General features: G+C 38.8%; 2 protein-coding genes and 1 pseudogene across 4 annotated transcripts; 1 reads left to right on the forward strand and 2 right to left on the reverse strand.

Annotated features, from left to right (window-relative positions):
* The first annotated feature begins 136 nt into the window (after positions 1-136).
* Positions 137-12,495, forward strand: LOC127418291 (PDZ and LIM domain protein 3-like). Of its 3 annotated transcripts, none has more exons than XM_051658815.1 (8): positions 137-399; positions 5,329-5,480; positions 5,866-5,950; positions 6,661-6,848; positions 8,936-9,130; positions 10,513-10,640; positions 10,994-11,105; positions 11,232-12,495. In XM_051658815.1, exons 1-8 carry the CDS (start codon positions 307-309, stop codon positions 11,419-11,421), a joined length of 1,143 nt encoding a protein of 380 aa, XP_051514775.1. In that variant the 5' UTR covers positions 137-306; the 3' UTR covers positions 11,422-12,495. The 3 variants fall into 3 exon arrangements, with proteins under 3 accessions (XP_051514775.1, XP_051514776.1, XP_051514777.1); XM_051658816.1 differs by lacking the exon at positions 6,661-6,848 and adding an exon at positions 7,312-7,379; XM_051658817.1 differs by lacking the exon at positions 8,936-9,130.
* An 816-nt stretch (positions 12,496-13,311) lies between these two features.
* Positions 13,312-22,429, reverse strand: LOC127418292 (UPF0602 protein C4orf47 homolog; annotated as a pseudogene).
* A 1,634-nt stretch (positions 22,430-24,063) lies between these two features.
* Positions 24,064-25,953, reverse strand: tstd1 (thiosulfate sulfurtransferase like domain containing 1). The gene is made up of 4 exons (XM_051658172.1): positions 25,814-25,953; positions 24,782-24,904; positions 24,457-24,619; positions 24,064-24,366 (listed from the first exon to the last, which is right to left on the reverse strand). Exons 1-4 carry the CDS (start codon positions 25,824-25,826, stop codon positions 24,312-24,314), a joined length of 354 nt encoding a protein of 117 aa, XP_051514132.1. The 5' UTR covers positions 25,827-25,953; the 3' UTR covers positions 24,064-24,311.
* Positions 25,954-27,377: the final 1,424 nt, after the last annotated feature.

Raw genomic sequence — 27,377 nt, forward strand, 5'->3', positions numbered from 1 at the left:
ACATAGAGAAGGGAGGTGGGAATATATCAGTGTGTACCCTCAGTTTCTCAGTCTACCCTATGACCTCACTCTGAGAGGTGTGGCATCCAGGCATCATATTTCTTTCATTCAATCTCTAACTCCACACACACTTAAAAGGGATTCAGAGACAGACACTGGCTTCCAATCATAGTCGAGTGAGTGATTGGTCCAGGGTAGGAGGGACAGGGTTGATTAGTCTGTTCTGACTGCAATTCTTCTGACCACAAAAAAAGAGAGTGTACTGAAGAACTGAGAAGTTCAACTTTAGGTAAAGAAAAGACAAAAATGCCACAGAACGTGATGCTGGATGGGCCAGCCCCTTGGGGATTTCGGCTTTCAGGAGGCAAAGACTTCAACCAGCCATTGACTATAACTCGGGTAAGTTAAAGCCTTTGGCTATACTTTATGCTGCTTCACACATTCCACTCACAGATAAGGATGCCTTTGATGTTGGGTAACACAACTATGGGCATGAGAAACCAGTGGGTGGATCATAAAAACAGCAAAACATTCCCAGGACCTCACACTGGATATAACTAAAGAGTACAGTGAGAATTTTATCAGAAGGTCAAACTGACCTTTTTTTTAGACACATCTGACGTTGTCATGGAATTTATTCCCAGAGAATTTCCATGTTTGTTAAATTTACAGAGTTTCTACCTATTATATGATATACTATGGTATGCATACCAAATACATGTTAAGATGGCATATGATTTAAATGTGGAAACATCTTCCAGTAATGTTTAAAAGGTGTTTCAAGAACACTGTTGGTGAGTAGCTTAAAGTAGTGAGGCTACTAATTCACACTTTACAATAGTGTCAGTAGGTCAGTTAATTTCACAAAAACAGTGTAACTTTTTATTAACAAGCTTCTTTTTCCAATAAGTAGACCTAGCGTAGCACTTTAAAATGCTACATTTTGCCAACGCAGTAAACTGGCCAAAATATTTGTCAGTTGTTACGCTTGTACGAACAATTCACCAATTCAGTGAAGTGGTTGAGTGTCCAATTCATTTTAGTAAATTAGTTTAGATGATTCATGTAATGAACTAGTTCAAATAAATTATTCACCGATTCACTTGAGCCCCTGTGAAGAAGTCAACGAGTCTTCTTTATTTTGAAGTGAAATATTTATAAAATATTTTATAAATGTATGTTCAATGTTCAGTTTAATTGGTTAGATTTAGCATAAATATACAGTATGTTGTATTTATGTTCAATTTAATGTTGCCACCCTAATTGAGATAATTGTTTTTGTGCCAGATAAATATGGTTCTGAATTAAATAAAATCTGATTTCATTAAAAGATGTAGTGTGGCTGACTATTTAAAAAAATACAAATAAATCAAATAAAAGAATAGCTGGACGGTAGTTTAACTATTTCAAGTTATGATTAGCTTGTAGCTTGAGAAGCTACAGTTTCAAAGTAGCTTCCCCAAAACTGTTCAAAAATTAGCTTTAACAATGAAGTGTTCATATTGTATATATACTTTACGACTGTTCCTAGAATTGTATACTACTTTAACTGAAAGGCATTCACTCTTCTAGTTGCTAACACACAAAAAGACAGGGACAGACACACTTAAACACATACACACTCTAAACCACACACATCTAGTGCTTGGCTCCAGGGGGGCTCTCTACACCTGTTGTCTAAATGACTCACAAGCTCTTGGTCCAACAGTATTTTAAACAGATGATGAAGCCTCAACATTTGTGCTAACAGGAGAGGTTAAAGGTTAACTGAGCACTTACTGACAACGACATATGTGAGATGAATTGGACAACCATTTGATTTAAGCAATCATTGTAGTACAATCTCTTATCAAATAGGCCTACTTTCTTAAAAACCACCAGGATGGTGTTGATCAATGGTTATTTTAAACTGAAGAGGAGCAAACAATGCAACAGGACAATAATGTGTTTTGGAAAAGGCTTCTCACAAAAACTTTACATTTTCCTTTAACAGAAAGATACCCTCTCGGCTAACTTAGTGTCTTTATTTCTCTGTTAAGAACTGTGTAGGGAGCCTGGTTGGTGGGAGAAATGGTATGTAATGTAGCTATACTGCAATTACATAATGAGATCTGCTTCTTTCTTATGTCTTTTATCCAGGTCTTTGTTAGAACAAAAAAGCTCCATTGCTCAGATGAACTTCTGTATCCTAATGCATGGAATGTACCAGTATGATTAGTAGTTCAGCCTCATCAACAAGAGCTCTCTGATCATGACATAAATTATGATCTTAGTGGAAAGCCAGTTCTGGCATTCACCATAATTTATCCAAAATAACATAGGACAGACAGGACACATCCTCATAAAACTGACTGTTTTCATAGTCTCTGATTAGAAGCAGAACAACAGGTACAGCACCCTAACAAAAAGTTGGCAGAACCATGGTATCAGATGGTAATACAATGATACTTTGAAAGATGCTATGATATTGAATGCTCCCATATTCATATACCATGGTATTTACATTGTACTCAAAGGTACTTCAATGGATACCATGCTATTTTCATATAACTTGTCTGAGAAGAAAAAAAATAAAAATAATATATATATATATATATATATATATATATATATATATATATATATACAGTATATATCATTGTCCTTTGTTGGCACTGCACCAACTTGCTACAGATGTACTTGACATTCAGCTAAATGTAATGTCATTCTTAATATAAACCAGTTCGTTTTATTTAACATTCCAAGCTAATGCCTTCCCTGCAACATCCAACTAAAAATGACCATTTACCTGGATCTGACCTGGATGTTTCTGATTTTCTTACAAGCCAGAACCTGAAAGCTAAATATATTCATGAAAGTCAAGTCTTCCAGCAGAGAAGTACTGATGACTAATGTAGAATGTGTGTGGTTTCTTTGTACTGGCATCTGTAATTGTGCATGTATCAATGCTTACAAAGTGTCTCGTTTCTTATACAATGAGTCCTGATTTTCATATTTGGGTAATATTAGCCTTTACCAATGTGAGCCGGAACATATGGTGCTTTTTGTGTAAAGCCAAATCAGACCTTTAAAATTATACTGTTGAATTAAAAAATGTTTTATGATTGTTATATAGCTTCATCCTACATACAGTACTTAGTCATTTAGCACACACCTTTAACCAAAGCGACATACAGTAATTTAAAGGAATGGACAGTCCCTCGTGGAACAGCTTAAAGTAAAGTACATCGCTCATTTATAGTTTGCTCTTTATGGGGCACAAACCACCAACCTTCCAGTTACCAGCCATGCGCTTTAGCCACTATAACCTTTATACATCACCAACAAAGAAACTCAACAAAGATGCATCAGCCTCAGCCTTCTTTAAATGCCTGCAATTATTATCTTCTGCCTGATGTTGCTAGGGAACATAAGTGTTGAATGTTCAGCATGCTCTTACATGCAACTGTGGTGGTGAAGGGCCCTGGGTTTTTATGTCACCTTGTGGATTCGATTTTTTTACATGAGAAGTTGACACAGGAAACTGCACAGGTGCTGTATAGTCATATTTATGTTTTTGTTTATACTGAGGTTCAGATACCAGCCACATAATGGTTTCATGTCAGTTCATATATCCCCTTGTTTCCATTTATTAAACAGTGTCATCAGATTGTTCAAGCAAACAATCTGATGTGTCCATTTTGAGCTGTTTGGGTGCATAAATATGGCCAGAAATCAAATACTCAGACTGCTAGCTTCATCAGTCAATAAATTATGAGTTTGGAATAAAACGTCACAAATCTTCAAGACATTAAACACTGATGATGGAAAACTGAACCCTTTGATCTTAAATAACTGGCATGACTTTACCTGGTATAAATCTTCCTGTCTCAAGAGGCAGACTTAACTAGGAGATATGGGTCAGCATTGTAAGGATATAATCAGGGTTGGGGAGTAATGAAATACATGTAACGGGATTACGTATTCCACTACAGTTACAAATTAAATAATTGGTATTTAGAATACAGTTACATTTAAAAAGTATTTTGATTACTGAAGAGATTACTTTGCATTTTATTGTCATTTGTTTAATTTAATATTTAGTCCTTTCAGATGGAAAACATACATATAAATGATGCGATCCAAAGTGCATTTGAACAGTGGTGAAACACTTTCTTATGAAATATTGCATTCATACGAGCAGACAGAGAAGTTAGTTTGAAGTAAGTTTGGAGCAGAAGAAATAGAAATAAACCTTGTGTAAATTGTCAGCTTTACGCTAAGCTAAAATTATATTTCTAGCCATTTAACATGCACATGTTACCAGGCACTATCGTATTTTTTTATCAAGAAATTCACGTTGGATCATAATTTCTTTTTTTTCTAGTAAGACCTTTGATATTAGGGCAAAAATCATATTCTTGATAATAATTTTTGTATTGTTTTCCTGTAAAAATATCTAAAAATCCTTAAAACAAGATCAGTTTGATTTATATTGTTTTAGAAACAACACTGCATAAGATATTTAGGTTTTTCAGAGAATGTATTTTTAATATGTATTTTGTCTTACTGTACTGGCAGAGTTTTTATAGTCAAAACAAGTGAAAAAATCTACCAGTGCTGAAGAAGTAGTCAAAAGTATTTAGAATATGTTACTAGCCTTGAGTAATCTAACGGAATACGTTACAAATTACATTTTACAGCATGTATTCTGTAATCTGTAGTGGAATACATTTCAAAAGTAACCTTCCCAACCCTGGATATAATAGACCAGCTGAGTCAGGAGACAGGTAGGGCGAGGCCTCCACACAGGATAAGATGATGAGATAAATGGCTAGGGGGAGGAGGAGAATACCAAAGAAAATGAGCCTGTCAAATGAGAGGAATTAGAGATGATGTCAGATACCTTAATGAAAGAGAGGATGATAGAAGGAGAGGGGAGAGAAACACTGGGCAGCAGGGTGAATGCCAGAGCATTCACATCATCATGTCGCCAATAGACCTGACTCTGTTCCCCCAGAGGGCCATACGAAGCCTTGTTTGACACATCCATGCTGCACTATTTTTAGCCTACTTCTAACCCAGAATGGGTCAACAGATAACTAAAGGCATTTTTTCATCTACACTTCTCTTGCTGTTTACGTCTAAACTGCTTCATGGTTTGTTGCACTATAGATGTCTTTGAAAGAAAATCTTTGAAACATCCTATCCTAAGAATTTAATTCTTCTTAATCACAGTTTTTTCTATAAACAAGATCTGGCATTTTTAGCAAGTAGCAAGAAAACATGTAGCAGATGCTTTTATCCAAAGTCACTAATACCCTGTCAAAAAATGGTCCATGTTTTCAGGTGACACCAGGCAGTAAAGCATCACTAGTCAATCTGTGTCCAGGAGACATCATCCTAGCTATCCAGGGAGTGTCTGCAGACGGGATGACTCATGCTGAAGCTCAGAACAAGATCAAAGATGCCACCAATCAGCTTTTCCTCAAGATAGAGAGGTACCAGAAGCATTTCTCATTAAAGAGGATAGTGTTACAGTGTTATGAATCTTTCAACAACTTTATATCATGTTATCATACCTTAATTTCAAGTTACAGCCAGAAGGAATCCCAAAAGAATTTGTCTTTACCGCTTGCAATGAAAATGACCGTCAGGGCCCACATAGTTTCAAGACAACGGTGCACATGTTTAATATATCTTTTCTCTTTAATTAATACCCTCCTATAAACCATCTGGCTTGTACATGCCTGGCTGTTGACGTTACTGTACAATCTAGACTAGGTCCTGGCCCTGATGCACAGCAAATGCTCTTTGATCATTTTATGATTTCACATTGGCGACTGTACATTGTGTTTAACTGAGTGTGCACTAAATGTGTTGCAGGCCAGAAACTAAACTCTGGTCTCCTCAAGTTATAGAAGAAGGGAAAGTGAACCCATTCAAAATCAATTTGGAGACAGAAAAGCAAGTAAGTGTAACAGATGGGAAAGATCAGTTTGAAATATAGCTGTGAAATATGGCCTGTTTTATGATGCTTATGTGAGGTTTTAATTAATGCTGTGTTGCACGAAGCACGTTAAAGATTGTGCATTTATTTGTTTGACCAAAAGTAATTTTGTCCTTGACCAAGCTTTTAGCATGTGCAAGTTGTTAATGATAGCTGAATACATTTCTGTTATATTAATAAACAAGTTTTAAATAGGCTTATATGTTATTTGCATTCCTGAAAAAATGGGTATGTTCTTTCTTACCTTAGGAATCACTTATACCTCAATCACTTGAACCATATGAAAGGTATAATAAAATATTATACTAATTATAATAATATTATAAAAATTCTGTCATCGTTTACTCTTCCTTGTGTGAATCAAGAAGACTTGGAATATAGTGCACATGTCATGTATGGGGGGGGGGGGGGGGGCGGGCGGGCGGTTATTTGGCATTCCACAGAAGAAAGAACATATAGGTTTGGAATGACACGAGGGGGAAAAATTATGACAGAACTTTCGTATTGAACTAAACCTTAAAGTTTTTAATATGGATGCAGCATATCTTAAGATAAGGTATGGTAAGGTAAGGTAAAATAGTACATATTTATTGAATGTGCTATGCAAATTCAGTGTTTGTATTGGGCTTTTACCACAGTATTTAGTGTGTACATCTGTCCTACACATGCAGGAATGTAAACCCATTGGCATAGGTCATAACAGAAGAGCACAGCCCTTTATGGCTGCCGTCAGCCTGGATGACAATAAGCAGGTGGTGAGCTCCACCTACAATACTCCCATAGGCCTTTACTCTTCAGATAACATCCAGGATGCCCTGCATGGACAGATCCAGGGTCTGGTGCATGAAAAGCCTGAGGGGTGAGTGCCAGCTTGGATTGCCCCAAACATATGGACAAAACAAAGTGACATGCCTCTGCTTGCTGTAGATGGCATGACCACTAATACTAACACACTTTGATCCTTCAGAAGTCCTCATAAGTTTTCCTGCAGCCCGAATATAACCAATTTGGACAAAAAAAAAAAAAAAAAAAAAAAAAAAAAAGCACTGACTTTCTTTGGAAGCAATTATTTGGATTCCATTTTACCAATATATTTAAAGGCAACGTCTCTAACCCCTATTGTCTCCCTTTCAACTCATGAGACGGAATTTGAACTAAATTGCCCACGCCTCACAGGATGTTGAATTGGAATCTGAATCTATTATACTATATATTCTAATGTAAAAGTAAAAATGTATTTGTGTGTGGATTGTTGGATCTTAGAGGACTTCAGCACCTTTGACTTTCCCTTCTGTCTATTAACATCCTCTTATGTCTTACAGGAAGTTGATTACTTCGAACACAAGTTTAATGCCAGACCAAAGCCATTCACATCTGCAAGCCAAAAGAGGTCATTAGACTTAACAGAACCCAAACATGAACTCACATATGGTCCAATAATCACCATATCATTTGTATATTTTTACATTTAGACATTATGTTTTTTACACTTAGAATGAATTTTGCTTTAATTTAGTTCAAAGTAACTGTAAACGATAAAGAAATTTCTGGGGTGAATTCACTAAACAGTTGGCGTGTGGTATTTCAGCCCCAAATTTGTTTTATTCACAAACCACCTGTAATCCAACTTAACCAGGCACTAAATGCACTGAAATGTTGCCATGTCATATTTAAATTAAGTCATTGTCATTTATTTCAGTGCAAACACACCTTCCAAATTTATAAATGTAAATTTGTCTTATCAAAGATTAATTAACAAAACTGCCACAATTAGTGTTGTTCTATTACTGTAAGCAGCCGGTAAAAAGAATTGTATTAAAAAGAGATGTTTTTGTAAGTTTTCTGTTGATCATGGCTGCAGTGATTAATCTAATGGTGCTCAAATGATGGTCAAGAGCATTATAACTGGACATACAGTATCTAGACGAGGGCATACAATATATGTAGTCAAGCATTTTAAAATGCAGATTCAGCACTACATTATTGGCTGTATTTGTGCTGTAACCAGGGGCCGGTTGCACCAGCTATACGTAAGTTACATCTTAGCCTTGTTGTGGCGTAAATGGGCACTAAGTCACAATTTACGCACTACTGAATATTTGAGCGTTGCACCATTAAACTTAGGTAGGACGTAACCCTACGTATAAACTACATATTTACGGAAGCCTCCGACCAGGAGTAACGGATGGAATAAAAAAGCAGACTCATTTCATGACATCAATGAGCTCATGTTGTGCATGACAGGCATCAATCCTTTCGACATACAATATGATGTTGAGATTTTTACGAGAGAGAGAAAAAAACCTTACATTTAAGCAGCTCTTCAGCATGAAACCGATATAACATCAACCATAACAAGATCAAATTGAAGTTCATGACTTTTTAACACTTCTGTGTACAAATTTGAAGACTGTTTATTGGATCAATACAGGAAACGTCATATTATGCGACTACACATTACTTTACAGAGAGCTTACGACCTACTAGTTAAGTCTTGCCTTAAGAACAGGTGGTGCAACCAAATTAAGCACTGACTTAGTTACACACTAACTAGTAGTTACTAAGCCCTTAGTGTGAACTTTACATCCCAACTTACGTGAGAACTTACGCACAGCTAGTGCAACCCTACCCTGATTTCTATATTTATTTTAGTGTGCTAGAAAACAACACAAATGATAAAACAACAAAGAGGGCATGTGCAAAGAAATGGCGCTATCAGCAGCACAATTCATTCTTAGTGAATTCCCCTCCATTGTCTAGTAAAAAGCAGTCTGCTTGTTAAATATTTGTGTTTCTAAACTACTTCTTCATTCTCTTCTGTCTTGTTTGTCCTTCTCTTCTTTCTGAACAATCCTGCCTCTTTATGGTCAACCACTCTGTAATTTGATTGCTTCCTGGTTTGGTTCACCTGACTTCTTGAACTCTTGTGAACTTACACAAATCCAGTGACAGTGCATCCCAGAGGGCCATGCCTGGCATCCCAACGGCTAGGTGTAATGCAGCTGCTGACCCCAACAAAAATGGGGCCCTCGCTCCTTCTGCTCAGTATAACTCCCCCACTGATTTATACTCAGTAGACAATGTCTCAAATACACTACAGCAGGCTCAGATGTCCACTGTAGTCAGGCAGGCATCGCCCAGGTAACCAGAGTTTTGTTTCTATCACGCTTGCTTTGCACCACATTAAAATGCACAAGCACAGTACTGCTAAAATGAGTGGAGCTGAATAAGGTCCAGGGGCCGGTTGCACCAGCTGTGCGTAAGTTCAAACTTAGCCTAGCTGTGGCGTAAATGGGTACTAAGTCACAATTTACACACTACTAAATATTTGAGCGCTGCACCATTAAACTTAGGTAGAACGTATCCCTACGTATATACTAAATTTATGGAAGACTCCGACCAAGCATAACGGATGGAATAAAAAAGCAGACTGATATTTTAACACATCAATGAGCTCATGTTTTGCGTGACAGGCATCAGTCATTTCGACATACATTTTGATGTTGACATTTACGAGAGAGAGAGAAAAAACATACTTTTAAGCGGCTCTTCGGCATGAAACCGTTCTAATGGTGCAGTTTTCAGGGTGTGTCTCCTGGTGTCAAATTTCAACACATTCAAAATATATATAGGATATTAAAATGAATAAATGTCTGTTTTTCCAGCCTGTTGTATTATTATTTATCACCCCTTATTTATTCTTGATACAATTCCTATAATATTGTTAGTTACATAGGGCAAATATACTATTTATCAAATCTACTTTTATTACGTATCATATTTTAATGGGGATATAATTTATTACAGCTGACAGTTACGTGAGCAAACAAGGTTTGAACAACCTTAACAAGAACAAACTGAAGTTCACGGCTTTTTAACACTTCTGTGTATAAATATGAAGGCTGCTTATTGGATAAATACAGGTAAACGTCATAATATGCAACTACGCATTACTTTACGGAGAGCTTACGACCTACTAGTTAAGTCCTGCCTTAAGAACAGGTGGTGCAACCAAATTAAGCACTGACTTAGTTACAAACTAACTAGTAGTTACTAAGCCCTTAGTGTGAACTTTACGTCCTAACTTATATGAGAATTTATGCACAGCTGGTGCAACCCTACCCAGGTAATAGATTAAAATACATTTGTGATCGATACAAGTTAAACTCCATGGATTTAAACATACATTTATACATTACAACAACGTGTGCTAAAATGAGATTAGTCTGAGAAACTCTTTCCTGCATTTTAGTACAGAAGCAGTTATATCAGCCCTTTTATAAAAATATGAGCTGTCACAGATACCGTTTAACTTCTTTTAAGCTCTACACTGTTTTGCTTCTATTAATACTTATGAAAGTTATTTAACATATGTGCATTGACAACAGTTTTCTTAGCCAGAGTGTAATACTCATAACACTTGTTTGTGCACTACTGAGTCTATGGCATTACTAAGTTTGAGTCCAAACTTTAAAAATGAGTGGTTTCACTTGATTGTGCTTCAGCCATATATTTGTTTTCAGCCATAAAACCCTCACATCCATTGAAGACTCCCATGTGTACCGTATGCTCCAGGAAGACCACAAGCAGCCACATGAACCACGACAGTCTGGCTCATTTAAGGCCTTGCAAGGCTTTGTAGAGAGTGATGGTGAGCTTCTTTTATCTGTAAATGACAGAGTTGGGCAACATTCATAATTGAAAAAATTGTCTCCCTTTCAACTCATGAGACGGAATTTGAACTAAATTGCCCACACCTCACAGGATGTTGAATTGGAATCTGAATCTATTATACTATATATTCTAATGTAAAGGTAAACATAGGAGTAACATTGTTTCAGGCTCAATTTGACTGCCTTCAGTAATCTCCACAGCAAGCATGCTAATGACGACAATCAAAGCATGCTGTGCTCTTAATGGTCTGGAATCAGATGAGTATGTAGAGTATGTAAGCAAGCATTTCACATTCCCAAAATTGATTTGAGACTTTCTTTTATACTTCAGGCACAAAGTCTCTGGTGACAAGAAGTGTAAAAGCCCCAGTGACAAAGCCCCAGTCAGCCACATCCTCACTACAGAAGCTGCCGCTCTGTGATAAATGTGGCAACGGCATTGTGTGAGTAAAACATTCAGCAAGAGACCTCACAGATTGTGTTACTGTATTTACAAGACTATATTACAGATTTTCATGAAAGTTGTTCTACATTGTATTAATTAAACCTTTTCTACAACTGGCTAACAGTGGAACAGTGGTGAAAGCCCGAGACAAATACCGCCACCCGGCCTGTTTCGTGTGCTCAGACTGTGGCATGAACTTGAAGCAGAAGGGCTACTTCTTTGTGGATGGACAGATGTACTGTGAAACCCATGCTCGAATCAGAATGGCTCCACCTGAGGGACACGACCTAATTTCTGTATATCCCACTGCTTAGAGGCATGGCACAACTCAAACTTCACTTAAGTTAAATTAGTTCATGCAAAAATGAAAATTCTGTCATTATTTACATACCCTGATTTAATTCCAAACTTATGACTTTCTTTCTACTATGGAACACAAAAGGATGTATTTTAAAGAATGCCACAATTTTTGATTTTCATACAATAGCAGATGAAAGTGACTAGTGACTCACCCTAACACTCAAGAAACCACCCAAAAGTGTCATATTGCAAGTTTTCTAAAGGATTAGAATCATTATGTATGAAAAGACCAAAAATTAAGTCGTTATTCACTCTAAAGTCCAATCATTGAACAACTCGTAATCATGACATTTAGTCATAAGATAAGCAATGAGGTTTGATGTTATTGACGTGTTAGCATATTTGATATAAGCAATGTTTATGAGTTGATCAATGGTTTGGATTTGAGAGTGAATAACTAAATTTTGGTCTGTTCATCATACAAGGTGATCATACGACTTTTAGAAGACTTGGAATAAGACACACGAGTTGCATGGACTACATTTATGACACTTTTGGGTGATTTTTTTAACTATTAAAGTGATTCACTATCAACTGCTATTGTCTGGAAATCAGTGATTGTGCCTTATTTAAAAATATATCCTTTTGAAGTTCAGCAGAATAAAGAAAGTCATATGGGCACAGAGTTGGAGCCAGGATAATTTACCCGAGGGGGCATTTGAAATTTAGAAGTGGGCACAGATTTGTCACTTTACTCTAAGATGTAACGTTGCTGAAAATGAATTTATTTTACAATTGAGTTGAACATTTAGGCTGTCAAAAAAATGATATTAACTAAATTATAAAAACTGGTTCAAATACAACATTTTTACAGAGGGGACACATTGGTATTGCTGAGGGGACACTGCATCCTGGTGCCCACTCCCACACATTCATCGATCTGTAACTGCATGACATTAAAATTACTGCATGTTACTGCATGACATCAGACGGTTATTTCCTGGAATGAGGGTGAGTAAATAATGCTAGACATTTTGAGTGAACTATTCTTTTAACTACAGTTGAATAAAAAATAAATAAAAAAGAAATCTCATTGCTTACACTTATTGCTTCTTGATGTTCCATTAAAATCAAATATAAATCTGGGTATTTTAGGAATAAAACACACATCCAAACTTCAGAGGGGAATTAAGTTCATCAGGAGGAATGCAAGACTTTAGAATTCTTTAGAAATCTCAAAACATTTTCTAAAGGCCTTAATTTATCTCTAGTTTAAAAGCAGTAAATTAACTCTCCCATTTCTCATCTTACATATTACTGTTAATATTAGGCATATGTGAAGCGGAAATCCTACATTTCAACACTAACTAAGCATTTAGGTTTAAATTATTCTCAAAGTATGCAGGAAAGGTAATTTGCATTTAACACAGGGTGAAATACAGAATCCCATTATATATGTATAAGCTGGTATTTGGTAATATGCACAATGCAATAATGTTCATGAGACCAGGCTGGCACAAACTCTGCAAGGAAAAGAAGTTTGATTGGGGGGTGGATCAAAAGCATAGTCAAAAAAGATACAATGTAATCCACTTCCCAGTAAAGAACCCTTTTATTTCATGGAAATATTGACTTTTCATTTACCAGAATGCCACAATGTAAAACAACATTGCCTGTGCTGTATTTTATGTTTCTAACTCTTTGTAAATTTATGCCACCTCTAAGAACAAATAAGAATAAAGTTTTTACCATGTTACTACATTTGAAATTATGGGACTGAATTGTTTTATACACAGGCATAGCTGTTCAGTTATTTATCCGAGCCACATGTGTGAAATAAATGCTGTGGTCACTTTGTGAACTTCCTGAATTTGCCAGTTCCTAACTTGTTTAAAGATTTTTAAAAACAGCATTGTCAATGTTTAATAGCTAGTGGTGTGGTCTAAATTAAGAAAGCAACATAAATAATAATAATAAATAAACTTAAGTGAATTACAGTGAATTACAAGTTTTCATTTATTTACCAGAAGACATACGTTTTCAATACGCCACCACAGAGGGGATTCGGTTGTAGTTTGTGGAGTTCACAACCCTGTAAAGTAAAAAAAGAAAGGAAAGTTACATTACTGTGATGTAGTAATTAGGTCAGCCTCTAAAATTTGTGATTATTCATGAACAGCGTTACTGTGCAATATGCTATGATGCCAGTTCCTGCACCATAGATTATGTATTGACATTGACATTGATTATGCTCTTGACAGGTGTGCTCTTTGGGCCAAGGGAGGGGTGAAATATCTTTCCTTCCTTATTTGTCATCACTGATTTAGCATTTTTGGTGACATAGGGTTCTGCAGAGTAAGTGGGGTAGGAGTCAAATGTTTCTGCTTTCATGCCTCCAGTCTGCAGAAAATAAATTAAGAATAGCCTCAACACACAACCATTAACAACATGCCATAAAATGTTCTAAGATTACAGCTTCATTTAACAGCTTTTTCCATATCTACCCCACATACAATTTTACACATCTTGATCTCTTTACATATTAGGCATATTACATACTGTACCTTTTTACTGGGTGAACTTGGTTTGAAGGGCACAGCAAAGTGTTTTTTCTCAGACTTTTTTTGGAGGTGGTTGAGGTTGTCAAATTTGTAAAGATTGCCATCAAAGCATTCATTTGGATGAAGGTTTAAACGAAATGGTCAACCTTTCAACATGGATTTGTGGGCAATGATCTCACGCTGGCAAACAAATGATCTCTCTCATTAGAGAAGGAGAACACTTGAGAAGAATTATCTGGTTAGTTTCTCAGTACATGGTGTATCTTATTTTAAATAAAGACCTCAAGTCTGTTTAAAATTAAATTTAGACGGGCATAAAAATACCTTTAGCATCTCCTTGGCTCAAAAGGGGTCGGAGGAATAGGAGACAATTTTGGAGAGGGTGATGTCAGAATAGCTTTTAGAAAGCAAGGTCATCATCAATATGCCTGTCAGCAAAACTATGGCAAGTTTGCAGATTAAAGGATAATGTACGTGACCTACCCATAACCACTGCCCTTCTTGGATGGATTGGTGTAGAAGTTCTTTCCAGGTGATTTGTATGGTTTCCTTGGAATATGCAGGGCACTCATTGCTCGAATGGGACCTCCAAATGTTCCATAACAGCTGCCCACCCCAGATCTACAAATCAAAGTGAACTATTAAAGCAGTATTCCTATAATAGCTGTATTTCTATGCTATAAATAAAACATTAATATACAAGTCAACCACACTGATTTTTTTTTTTCTCCCCAATTTGGATTGCCTAATTCCCACTAATTAGTAGGTCCTCGTGGTGGCGTGGTTACTCACCTCAACCCGGGTGGCGGAGGACAAGTCTCAGTTGCCTCTGCTTCTGAGACAGTCAATCCGCGCATCTTATCACGTGGCTCGATGTGCATGACACCGCAGAAACTCCCAGCATGTTGAGGATCACGTTACTCTCCGCGATCCATGCACAACCTACCAAGCGCCCCACTGAGAGTGAGAACCACTAATTGGCCCTCCCTAGCAACCGGGCCAATTTGGTTGCTTAGGAGACCTGGCTGGAGTCACTCAGCACACTCCGGATTCAAACTCGTGACTCCAGGGGTGTCAATACTGAGCTACCCAGGCCCCCAATAACCACACTGATTTCTGAAGAAAGATGACACTAGCAGCCTTGATGACTCATTTTTTACACATTTTTCCTTTGGTCTTCTGTATATACAGTACTGTGCAAAAGTTTTAGGCACTTAAGATGTTTCACAAAAACTTTTGTCTTAAGATGGTTATTTATATCTTCAGCTTTGGTGTGTCAATAGGAAAAATACATTTTAGATCCCAAACATTACTTTTGCAAATAGAAAAGATTAGAATAGAAGAACAGGGCGCTCTGCAAGAGATGGAATTGCCCCCACAGAGCCCCCCACTGAACACTGTGTCTGTCTGAGATTACATATAGAGACAGAAGCAATTGAGACAGCCTAAATAGATAGAAGAACTGTGGTGAATTCTCCAAGAAGCTTGGAACATCCTATCTGCCAACAACCAAGACAAACTGTGTCCAGGTGTACCTAGGAGGATTGGTGCTGTTTTAAAGGCAAAGATGGTCACACCGAATATTGATTTAGCTTTTTTATGTTTACTGAACTATGTATGACATTAAGTGATAAATGAAAACTATTTATTTAATTATTTTCGAAGACATCCTCACTATGCAAAATTTTTCACAAGTGCCTAAAACTTTTACACAGTACTGTACATTCTTCAATCTTTCAGGTGTACATGAAAAACAAACCAGTTTGCATTTGATGCTTTGAACTATTAGGCAATGGTGAAATCCTAGACTTTGAATATTTAAAGACTATATCTTGCAGGTCAACAAACATCATTAGAGCACAATTTCTATGTTCTGGGGGCTCTTTTCATGTTTTCAAATTTAAAACTCCTTAGTATTACCCAATAGTCTCACACTAATGAAATATTAGGCTATATTTAAACCAAACAAAAAGCCAAATGTAAACCAAATACATTTCAGGTGCAACTTTGTGCTCCTTGATGTGTGAGATTGTAGTCTACACTATGTTGAGATGTAAGAAAACATCATGGTTACTGGTGTAACCTCCGTTCCCTGATGGAGGGAACGAGACGTTGGTGTCGATGTAGTGACACTAGGGGTCACTCTTGGGAGCCCGAGACACCTCTGGTCTTTGATAAAAGGCCAATGAAAATTGGCGAGTGGTATTTGCATGCCACTCCCCCGAACATACGGGTATAAAAGGAGCTGGTATGCAACCACTCATTCAGGTTTTACGCTGAGGAGCCGATATAAGGTCCGGCCATTTCAGCGGGTAGTTCAGCGTTGTGGCAGGAGGGACCAACGTCTCTTTCCCTCCATCAGGGAACGGAGGTTACACCAGTAACCATGACGTTCCCTATCTGTCACTCACTCGACGTTGGTGTCGATGTAGTGACACTAGGGGTCCCTATACAAAATGCCACAAGGCTGAACTGTGTTACGTGAACTGGCGGTGTGTGGTGGGCAGACTTGCTGTGTGCCTCATAGCCAGCGCACCAGGTCGACACTTAACCTCCCCCAACACAGTTATGAGTGTCGAACGCCCCTTTTTGGGGACAAGTCGACTACCCAGAGATAGAGACAGGCTTAACCCAGTCGTGGCCTCTTTTCCCCTTCTCTTTTTCCACTCCCTAAAAAAGAAGGGGGATTATCCGACTGGGCCGCCAGGTCTAGTCGGGGGGTGTCCCTCCCAAGGGGAGGACACCGCGGAGACCACACCTCACCCCAAGAGAGGGGGGGATATTTAAGTGGAAGAATACATCACATCACATGGTCTTTCCAACCATGTGGAGAGCCTTCAAGGTAGATCCTGCCCAATGGGGGAGGAGTTACTACAACATGGAGACTGAGGGGCTCTGCCCAAGGAAGACGCAGTTTGCCAGTAGGGAAACGAACTAGCGGAAGATATAGATCGCATGGGGTTAGCCTTACAGGGAACCGCCACATGCGGAGCACCTACCCCAGAACCGTGCTCTTAGTTAGCGCGTGTACTGGGCCGGCAGCGAGTCTCTCCGAAGACTCGACTGCCACAGGGCTCGGAGGAAGTCAACCAGGGAACAACTTCTGTGAACACTACTGGGAATTAACAGCGCACGTCTTCAGCTCAAAAGGAGGTGGAAGGTGCTATGTGCAAGCAATACACCTGGCCGGCTATCCCGAGCTTATCCGCTTGTGTTGCGTGCCACTACCTGGGACGAAACCGGTTCCACCCGGAGGTTGTAGAACCTTGCAAAGGTGTTGGGTGTTGCCCAGCCCGCTGCTCTGCAAATGTCTGTTAGAGAGGCACCTCTGGCCAGGGCCCAAGAAGCCGCTACACCACGGGTAGAATGGGCTCGTAGCCCTACCGGGGGCGGCATGTTTTGGGCGAGACATGCCATAGTTATGGCGTCAATGAGCCAGTGGGCGATCCTCTGCTTGGAGACAGCGCTTCCTTTCCATGAGGCCTGTCCTCATGACCCATGGAGACAGTCACATCGGGGGCAGATTTGTGCCACAGCTGGGCACTCAGGGCGGGAGACCGCCACTGGAGCGCCAACCTACCAAATGGAGTGGTGGATGGTGGTCGTGATGCCAGCCGTACACACCGGATATGTGACCCAGGGAACAAGGAAACCACTCTTGCGGAGCTCTTGAGTACTGCAGCCACTTAGGCATGCAGCGCAATTAAATGCAAAAGGTAACAAAAAGATGAAGATCTGCTTACCAGCTCCAGAGCAGCGGGTTTCGTTGTCCCTGGGTCGCCCATCTCAGGGGCGCTTCGAAGACCTCCGTGGGTTCTTCGGTGCCGGCTGTGAGACAGGTGGCGTCGGCTTCCTGCAGTGGGCTCCACGCCGGGGCCGGGCCGGAGGGGCGGGCTGCGGCGGAGCCGGTGCAGTCACCGCAGGGGGACGCCCTCGGCGATGAGTAGATGGGGTGCAGGATCTTGAGCCACGCCGGGGCAGGATAAGCCGGCTAGCATCCATCTACTGCTCTCCATCGAGAACTGCTGGGCAAAATCCTCGGTGTCGCCGAATAGGCCCGCCTGAGAAATGGGGGCAGCAAGGAATCGTGTCCTGTCGGCCTCACCCATCTCGACCAGGTTGAGCCAAAGGTGGCGCTCCTGGACCACTAGTGTGGCCATCGTCCGCCCGAGAGACTGCGTCGTGACCTCCGTCGCTCGGAGAGCGAGGTCGGTCACTGAGCGCAGTTCCTGCATCAATCCCGGGGCGGAACTACCCTCGTGCAGTTCCTTTAGCGCCTTGGCGGACTTGCAGGAGAGCCATGGCGTGCAGGGCGGAGGCGGCTTGTCCAGCAGCACCGTAGGCTTTGACCGTCAGAGACGACGTAAACCTACAGGCCTTGGACAGGGGCTTTGGGCACCCACGCCAGGTGGCGGCGTTCTGCGGGCATAGGTGCACCGCGAGCGCCTTTATCCACCGGGGGATTGCCGAATAACCCTTGGCCGCCCCACCATCGAGGGTAGTGAGAGCGGGGAAGCTGAAAAGATCGGGACCGGGCAGTAAAAGGTGCCTCCCGCAACCTTGTCAGCTCTTCATGCACTTCCGGGAAGAAAGGGACGGGGCGTGGCTTTGAGCGGCGCCGCGAGCCCAGGAACCAATCACAGAGCCGTGAGGGTTCAGGGAAGAGCGGTGAAATCCACTTTAACCGACGCTCGCGGCTGTCCGGGAAAGCATGTCGTCATCTCCGCGTCAGCCTGTGACTGGGCGATCGACCCCGAAGGGAGGAGCCCAGCTGAGGCTTCCGACTGGATGAGCCCGCTCTCCGATGCTGCGCTCGAGAGCTCATCACTTTTGCGGGCTCCGAATAAGAGGTCGAACTCGCCGTGAGACGAGCCGGCAGACTCACCCGGAAGCCCGATCGGGGCAGACGAGCGTGCTGGGGAATGGGAGGTCCGTGGGGGGATACCCGGCGGAGGCGGTCCCATTGGGGTCCCCAAATCGCCCCCAGTGCTAGCCGCGCTGGCCTCAAACCCGTGGGTAAAAGGACCGAGGCGGGAGCCTCTGGGGTGGCTCGCTGTCTTACAAAGGCGAGCCGCGACCACAACGTTGCCATGGACATATTCTCGCAATGAGAACATGACCATCCACGAACGCTGTCTCCGCGTGAGCAGTGCCCAGACACGAAAGACAGTGATCGTGACCGTTAGAAGGCGAGAGATAACGAGCACAACCAGGAATAACACACAATCAGAAAAGCATCTTTAAAAAGACGCGTCTTTAAAAAGACGTTCCGTGTGTGCGCTCTTTTAGAGAAATATATACTGTTTTAGAGGGAAAAGTTCTTTCAGAAAATATACTCTCTAGTTTTTCTGCCGAAGCGCCCAGGGGCATTCTCTGCAGTGCACCAGTGCAGAGGAGGGAGAAGCCGCTGAAATGCGCTGTCAGATCCAGCAGGTGAATGAACAGTAGTATTCAGCTCAGCGAGCATGACTGTTCGGCTCCGAAGAGAAAATCTGAATGAGTGGTTGCATACCTGCTCCTTTTATACCCGTATGTTCGGGGGAGTGGCATGCAAATACCACTCGCCAATTTTCATTGGCCTTTTATCAAAGACCAGAGGTGTCTCGGGCTCCCAAGAGTGACCCCTAGTGTCACTACATCGACACCAACGTCGAGTGAGTGACAGATAGGGAACTTCCATTAAAGTCTGTCTAATCAATACTAGCACTTCAACTTCTCCATAATTACATAACAACAGAGAAAGTTATTAAAAGAGAAATCACTTAACAGTTGTGTAAAGCAAGGGTTTTCAAACGTTTTGATGCCAAGGACCCCCAAATATGATGATCCCCTTGTGAGGCACACCCCTGTGTGAGAAATATAGTAAGTGTGATATTATAAAGACAACATGTTGTATGCAAAATTACATAACTGGCCTTAATATTTTAATTGTATTAAAGCCAAAAACAAATGAATAAAATATTGTCTGGAATATATTTTCTTTGTATCAAGTTAACAGTGTGTCTTATGCATAGTGGACGCTACACGACTCAAGCTCGTCTCTGATGTTTTGAGTCGGTGACTGGTCTGCGACGAGAAGTCTTAGATCTCACTACGAACGGTCTTGTTGTGTGCGCACTCCTGCGACATGCTGAGACTAGTCCCAGATGCTACGACAGTTTTCAAAACAGCTTGAAATCTAGACATCTTGTCGTCAGGTGTATGCACTGTCCCAACGAGTGAGAGATCATTATGAGCCAAAACCAATTAAATATAGGGAGAGCACAAGAGAGAAAGGTGTTAGGAAGCAGAAGACAAAAAATAATTAGAAAATATTTTAGTTTCACCCACATCTCCCTACCAGCTGTATTTATGATTTTCAGTTGTTTATATATATATATATATATATATATATATATATATATATATATATATATATTTTTTTTTTTTTTTTTTTACATAACAAATTATCGCAAATAAGCGTAAAAACAGGTGAAGATTAGAGCAAGGTATTGGGTAACAAGAAACAATAATAATTAGAAATAAATAAAACATCACCCACATCTCCCTACTCGTTGTTTTTAATTATTTTCAGCTGTTTTTGAATAGTTTTTTCCTTAGCAAATGGTGCCAATAAGCACAAAACAGGTACGAGCTATTCTTTGTGTTTGTTGACATTGACATGTTATCAAGAATAAACCGCACGAGTTTGTGAATGAATTTCGTTATCTTAATTTTAAGATGCATAATGGACAGATCCGTTTGAAACAGGGTGACGCTAAAGGCAGCTATAACGGCCGGTTTTTCGCCGATTTGTGCAGATTTCAAATGGAAATAAGCATATATCGGAAAATTTCAAAAAGCAAATGCATGAACATGCACAATAGGGACACAAATATGAGCGGCATGTACACTAGAAGCTCAGTTACAGGTACTGAACTTAAAGAACTCAGAATTCTGCTATAAACGTCATGTTTGCGTGTAATTAAGAGAAACTGTGTACCGGTTTTTAGCACTTTCTTTCTCGTCTTTCATTTTTTTGTGTTTTATAATCATTCAGTAATACACAGACATAATGATTGATGTATGTCCTCATGAAATCAGAGACTCTCTCCTCGAAATCTGAACACAAGTGATCAAAAGAGACGACCAGCTGTAATGGTGATGTGTCTCGCTTGTACATTTGTGATCGGATTACCCAAAACAAATCATAATACCAGTGTACACGTGGATTCAGTTGGGGACAAATGGTTGTGTAGTTGAGACAATACAGTCCTGTATTGTGCACCAGGACAAAAAACAACACTGTGAGTAGCAGAGTGCCGACTGCAAGTCGTGTAGTGTACGCTTGGCTTTAGTACAGTAATGTTATGTAAAACTGAGGATAATTTTTTTTTTATTCAATTCAAATTTATTTGCATAGCACTTTTCACAACTAATATTGTTTCAATGAAGCTTAACAGAGAATAGTGCCTTACAATCATTGTTTCATAGAAATAAGAATAATTTTCAGGATATATTATACTATATGCATTTTTTCTTACTGAAAACTGACAGTCAATAAAATTTAATTAGTAAAATGATACATTTCATATTTTGAGGTAATAATACAAACAATTTGTACACTTTTACACACATTTTCCTCTGTAAATTTTTGCAGACCCCCTAGCACCCCCTTGTGGTCCCATGGGTGTCCCCAGATCCCAGTTTGAAAACCTATGGGGTACCAAGCAATATATAAAGACTCACTTTTTTCTCTCCATTACTGGGCAGAAAGGCTTTGCCTAAGTTTCTTTTGACCTGTTGTATCCTGTATTGTCTTGCTGTTTTGACAGGCTCTGTAAACACCTCACGCTCAAAGATCCGCTTAAACTGCACATCGAAGTAGCCCGTCTGCAGCGCACACTTCGTTTTTGGTCCTCCGGATAACATCTGTTTGTTATTGTGTTAAGATTCATTAAACTGTCCTTTTCAGCAGCAAATAAAGTGCATTAATAGACAGACATTAAATATTTTACTAAACTATTAACTTTTATATTTTCATTATTTAGTATGGACAAGAGCAGTTCTTATATAATTTTACAATGCTAACTCTGCTAAAATTCTTTAGTAAGGCAATATATGTCAAACATCATCCTGCAGTTATTGTTGGTACAATAAAACGGTGTGCAACTTGGTTTTAGCCACCAATACTGTCCCCAAAAAAGGACATAAAACACAAATAGATCCTGAAAGTTTCTTGTGCTCTTTCAAGGAGATACCGTATAAATTTATTATGATTTTACAGTAGTGACATTATAATGGTTTTTTTTAAAGTGTTTTATGCAAAATAATTCACCATTACGCCAGCCATATTTACTAATATGTTCATATAGTTACACTTACGGAAAATGAAAGGTGTATATTTGTCACCTATGGAGATGTAGTCCATCTCTTTAAAGAGGCCAACCCACTCCATATCAGATTTCCCCTCTGGAGGCATTTTCTTAAGCTTTCAGTGTTTCCCAACACTGCACTAGTGGGCAAAAAGCCATATATAACTTTAAATGTAAAACAAACACACACACACACAAAAAATAAAAAATAAAAAAAATAAAACATTTTGTAACCATTCAACCATGAGAACTATGCACACCATCACTATACAGTGCATAATTATAGGTTACATAAACTTTAAACTCTCATCCATACAGTACCACAATACCATGCAAAACAAGCAATGGTTGGTCAACCAGTCGTGCACTAAATATGTGTTTATATATACATACCTTGAATTATGCATTATGTGTTATTTAGTCAGTACCCGTAATGGACAGTATTTTTGCACACGATTCCCCCTCGCACATTTACAGTTACTGTGAAGACGCAAGAGCCAAAGGAATTCTGGGAATTGTAGTTTAAAACCAAATAACTCTCCACACACGTGAGAAGTGGTAAAACATTATTATTACATATCATTACGTTCAGGATTACTATTACATTAGATAAAATAAATGTTAAGCAAGAGTCTATGCAAATATATTACAAAAATCTAGTGGTAGGAGCAGAAACCCTAGAAAAAACAAAACAAAAAACAGTTTCTTTGAACACAGCCTATTGAAGCATATTATGAACAATTTGTATTAATTTTACATTACATTATGAACAACCATATATGCATCTCTGAGCAACTGACTGCAACTGCTGTTTAACTGCCAAATCATTCCCGATCATGAGAACTCGATCCTTCTCAAATCATCCATAGTGATGGCAACAACCTACAACAATCGTGAAGCAGTTACGTACAGTTCCCCTGGTAAATGGATAAGACTAAAAATAAACTGTACAGTCAACATTAACTCTAGTTGAGCTTACATTTTCGTGACAGGGATCATGATAGTCACAGATGTCCTGGGGAAAGGCTGATCGGACCATCTCTTTGAGCACTGCTGGGAACACATAAGTGGGCTTGTCACTTGTTTCGCAGCCGATCCTTTGGTTCATCTGTCAAAATGTACGTGACGGCTACATTAAGGTCTACCAAAATAAACTAAAAATGGTAATAACGTGCTTACTGATGCTTACCAGCTGTCGCTGGATTAAACGGTACGCTTTTCTTCGTTTTGCCCGGTCAGTTTTAAGCCGCGAGGCCGCATGGAGCAACGGTCCCACCCATAGGGGCACACTAGATATGGAGGCAGGTATAAACCGGTAAGTCATTACTGTATAAATTAAAAGATTCGGTTCTCTAACATTTACAGATACACATCTGAATAAGACTAACTAGTCAAACTTTAAATTTTCAGTCGACTTGACATACGCTTTTTTATTCAAATACTACTAAAGCGTTTGGTTACTGAAATTACACTTAATCAACCCATTTGAGGTTTTCAGAGTAATTGATGCTGATTATTACCCGAATGACTGGCAGAGATCAATGTAAGTGTCCATTAGTTAGCAGCATTTGACACCATCCACTGTGTCTCACTTGTGTTTTGCCGAGGGACACGCATATTCAATTAAAGGAAAAGGCATCATCAAAAATGCAATTACACCAGAATCATTAAAGAACCAATCAGTGATGATTTTATATTTGTTCTTGCTTTAGGAGTCTTAAAGGAAAAGACAAGGATAGCATTTATTTGTTTAATTTTTAAACTTTAATATAATAGAAACATGCACAAACTTCACATGAAATATCACATGCATGATATATATATATATATATACATTATGTATACCATAGGTCTGTTGAATGCTTGATTTTGATTGGTTGACAGACATTCTAAGGTGTGTAATTATTTTCCACTAAACGCACAGATATGAAGTAGTTTCAGGTCTTGACCGCATAACGGTTCGATATCACTTCACAGTTTTGAGGATCATCATTTTCCCTCCTTTTCTGACCATTCCTTGTAGCCTCCGGCATAATTACGAGCACTAAAGAAAGAAGGAGAGAAGTTAATTGTTAAATGACAATTATGCAAACAATGTGTAAGTGTATTTACTGTATGATATCAAAATGATTACTTCTTGAACCCCAGGCTTCTGGCTTTGCCTGTGGCAACAGCTCCACGTCTTCCCATCTGGCAGTGGAAAACCAGCTCAGAGGAGTCCAATGAAGGCTTAGGTACACCAAACTTCAACTGGAATTCAGCTGAGTCCAGGGACATGTCACTTTCTACATTTTCCACTAAAATAAAAAGAACAGGGGGAACATATTAAAGTTAATTTCCTATGTCAGTGACAAATTACCTATCCACTTACTATAATAAGACAATAGAAAAAAAGACTTTATTTTTGGAAGAAGTCTGAATAGTACATAAAATACAGTAGATTCTGCAGCTTTTCTCACCTGGGATGTGGATGGAACCTGGAATATGGCCTCTGTCTACCTCATCCTTGGAGCGCACATCCACAAGAAGTCCTGAACCCTTCTCCAAAAGAGATTTGAGATCACTGTAGGAGATCTCCTTATCTATAGTGAAGAGCAATGTAGTATGTCAGTCAACAAGCTTTGCAAACATTTCTGTCATGCAGAAAACACTGATGCATAATGATTGATGTCAATTAGACAACAGCTACAATAATTTCCAACAAATTTTTAATTATACATGACTCTTGTATTTATTGTAAATAAATTAATAAATAAAATTAAACAAGTTTACAAATAAATAGTATTACAAATTTTACATCTTACATGGTAAATATTTTACATATAAACAAAGATTTGAAAAATGTACCCCCCAATCCCATTTATTTCCTACTATCATTGTGTTTGAAGAACTGGTTAGTTTCAGAACATATTCTAACATTCCAATTTATCAGATGTTTTTCTTTTCACTGAGACTACTAAGTGAAAAGGAGGACTTTTGTTTAAAATTATTTTGTCAGTGTTGAAATTAAAACAGTATTGTTCATTTTTTTTTTTTTTTTATGCAGTCAAAATTAAACATTCATTATTGAAAATTCACAATACTTACCATACAATAAACATAGTTAAAATTTCTGCAAGTCATGATTACGTCACAAGGCTCAGAGCTCATTATGAAAATTAATAAAAATAAACAAGGACAGTAGTTATTTCGACTATCCACTGAAGAGTATGTATGCACGTAAAAATATAGTGAGAGGGCATCACTGAATATTAGCAAAGCAACGTAACGTTTAGCTTGTAATTTACTAATAAATCTGGAGGAATATGGGGAACAAAGGTTTATTTTCAGGTGCACCTGAGCACTATCACCCTGGCGACGACAGAGAGGAGACCGGCAACAACAACAGCTCAGTCAAAACACAATATTCGCGTAAGAATTGCGGTTTGATTAACCGCTTTATTTAACTGACTGAAAATACGTTTCATAGTTCAAAATGACTATAAACTTACCGCTGCTTGCCATGTTGTAATTAGTAGTATGACAACTCGCCTGTTGGTCGCACCTTTACTTCCTTATCATTCAAGTTTTTCAAGTCATTTTTAACGGAACCCCTCTTTGATTTCCAATTGGCTGTCTTCAAGCACAGGCGTGGTAGATGAAGAGAAACCTCCAAGCAGGAAGCGCTGCCCCTGTAGCTTGAGCTAATTTCAGAATAAAAGACCCGTAGCTTCAAAATTAAGACTGCTCTCTTGGAGGTGAAGACAGTGAATATCAATCTCGTTTTGTCTTTAATGCTGTAAAAGTGAAGCTGGGTTTGTATATGGCTCGGCTGGGGCTACAGTAACTTTCTTCATCAGGAGTTTCTTAAAACATTTTTACCCACCAGCCACAGTGGCTGAAAAATGCCCAATTTTACCAGCCACTTTTATTTTGCATGCACATTTATTCCATACCCTCATGTCAAAGCTTTGAAAGGAATTACATGACTAATATCAAATTATTAATATTGTTTTCTGTAATTATTTTGTCTCATAATTATTTAGCTTGATAAAAAGTGCCTGAGCTATTACAGCCTGTAATAACAGATACTAGTTCACCTATTGGCCCTTAGATTTTTTTTCTTTTTTCCCATAGTAAGCATAGTTTCTTTCTACAGTTATTGTTGATTTAAAACCAACAAATGAATATGGAATTTCTTCAATACAGTGTAAGAAGCTTTCTAGATCTTTCTAACTGGATTTACCAGTTGATTTTATGGTAATACCCTGGCATTAATCCTACTCCATCTAAGATGCTTGAAAGAATATCTTTGTATTACCATGGCACATGTCCAAATCCCCATGATATTACAATAGAACCATATCCAAATACTGGTGATACATTTTTTGTTGGTGTTTCCATATTTTCACTGCAGCAAAAATAACTAGTAACCCTATGGTGAAAACTACTGTTAGAATGGTAAACTCCATCCCGAGATGTGGAGAAATGACATATTAATACATACAGTATCATGATCACACATTTACAAAAACATGAGACTAGGACTCACATGAATTAAACTATTTATTGGTAGGTCTCAGAAGAGTCTCACTTGAGTAAGAATCATCCCTCAATACTGATTTGGTACATCATGACATCCATAATGAGTCTCTTCACAGTGGAAAGAATCCATTTCTAAGATTTGGGTTCTAGTACAGCAAGTTTACTGCATAAAAACAAACCTAAATAAACAGAACATCAAAAGGGGTATCAGTATTGTTTATCTGTGATATTGGAGTGCCACAAAATTCTAGTGTTTTAATACCAGCTGTTGATTTGAACATAACAAGCCACCTTTTGTTAGAAATATAAAAGTTGATATTATGAACAGTATTCTACTGTGCTGCATAAAGGTAAATCTATACACTGTACATACAGATATTTTTTTGAAAAACAAGTTTTACAGTTTTAAACTTTATTGAAAGTATAAACAATTTTAAAACACTTTACATAAATTATGTCTGTGTATGACTATAATTTGCTTAGAAGCAAATCAAAATTAATATATATATTTTTTTAAATTAGCATATGTTT

The sequence above is a fragment of the Myxocyprinus asiaticus genome, chromosome 27 (genome assembly GCF_019703515.2).
Source record: "Myxocyprinus asiaticus isolate MX2 ecotype Aquarium Trade chromosome 27, UBuf_Myxa_2, whole genome shotgun sequence".
Lineage (NCBI taxonomy): Eukaryota > Metazoa > Chordata > Actinopteri > Cypriniformes > Catostomidae > Myxocyprinus > Myxocyprinus asiaticus.

What these genes read in the sequence shown, in the direction of transcription:
- LOC127418291 (XM_051658815.1), top strand. Translation starts at nt 307, where the DNA reads ATGCCACAGAACGTGATGCTGGATGGGCCAGCCCCTTGGGGATTTCGG. An exon ending in GTGCATGAAAAGCCTGAGGG is followed by an intron (nt 6,849 to 8,935) that starts GTGAGTGCCAGC and finishes ACACAAATCCAG; the next exon opens with TGACAGTGCATCCCAGAGGG. An exon ending in AGGCTTTGTAGAGAGTGATG is followed by an intron (nt 10,641 to 10,993) that starts GTGAGCTTCTTT and finishes TTTATACTTCAG; the next exon opens with GCACAAAGTCTCTGGTGACA.
- tstd1 (XM_051658172.1), bottom strand. An exon ending in AGGTTCCATCCACATCCCAG is followed by an intron (nt 24,620 to 24,781) that starts GTGAGAAAAGCT and finishes TTTTTATTTTAG; the next exon opens with TGGAAAATGTAGAAAGTGAC. An exon ending in AGAAGCCTGGGGTTCAAGAA is followed by an intron (nt 24,367 to 24,456) that starts GTAATCATTTTG and finishes TTCTTTCTTTAG; the next exon opens with TGCTCGTAATTATGCCGGAG.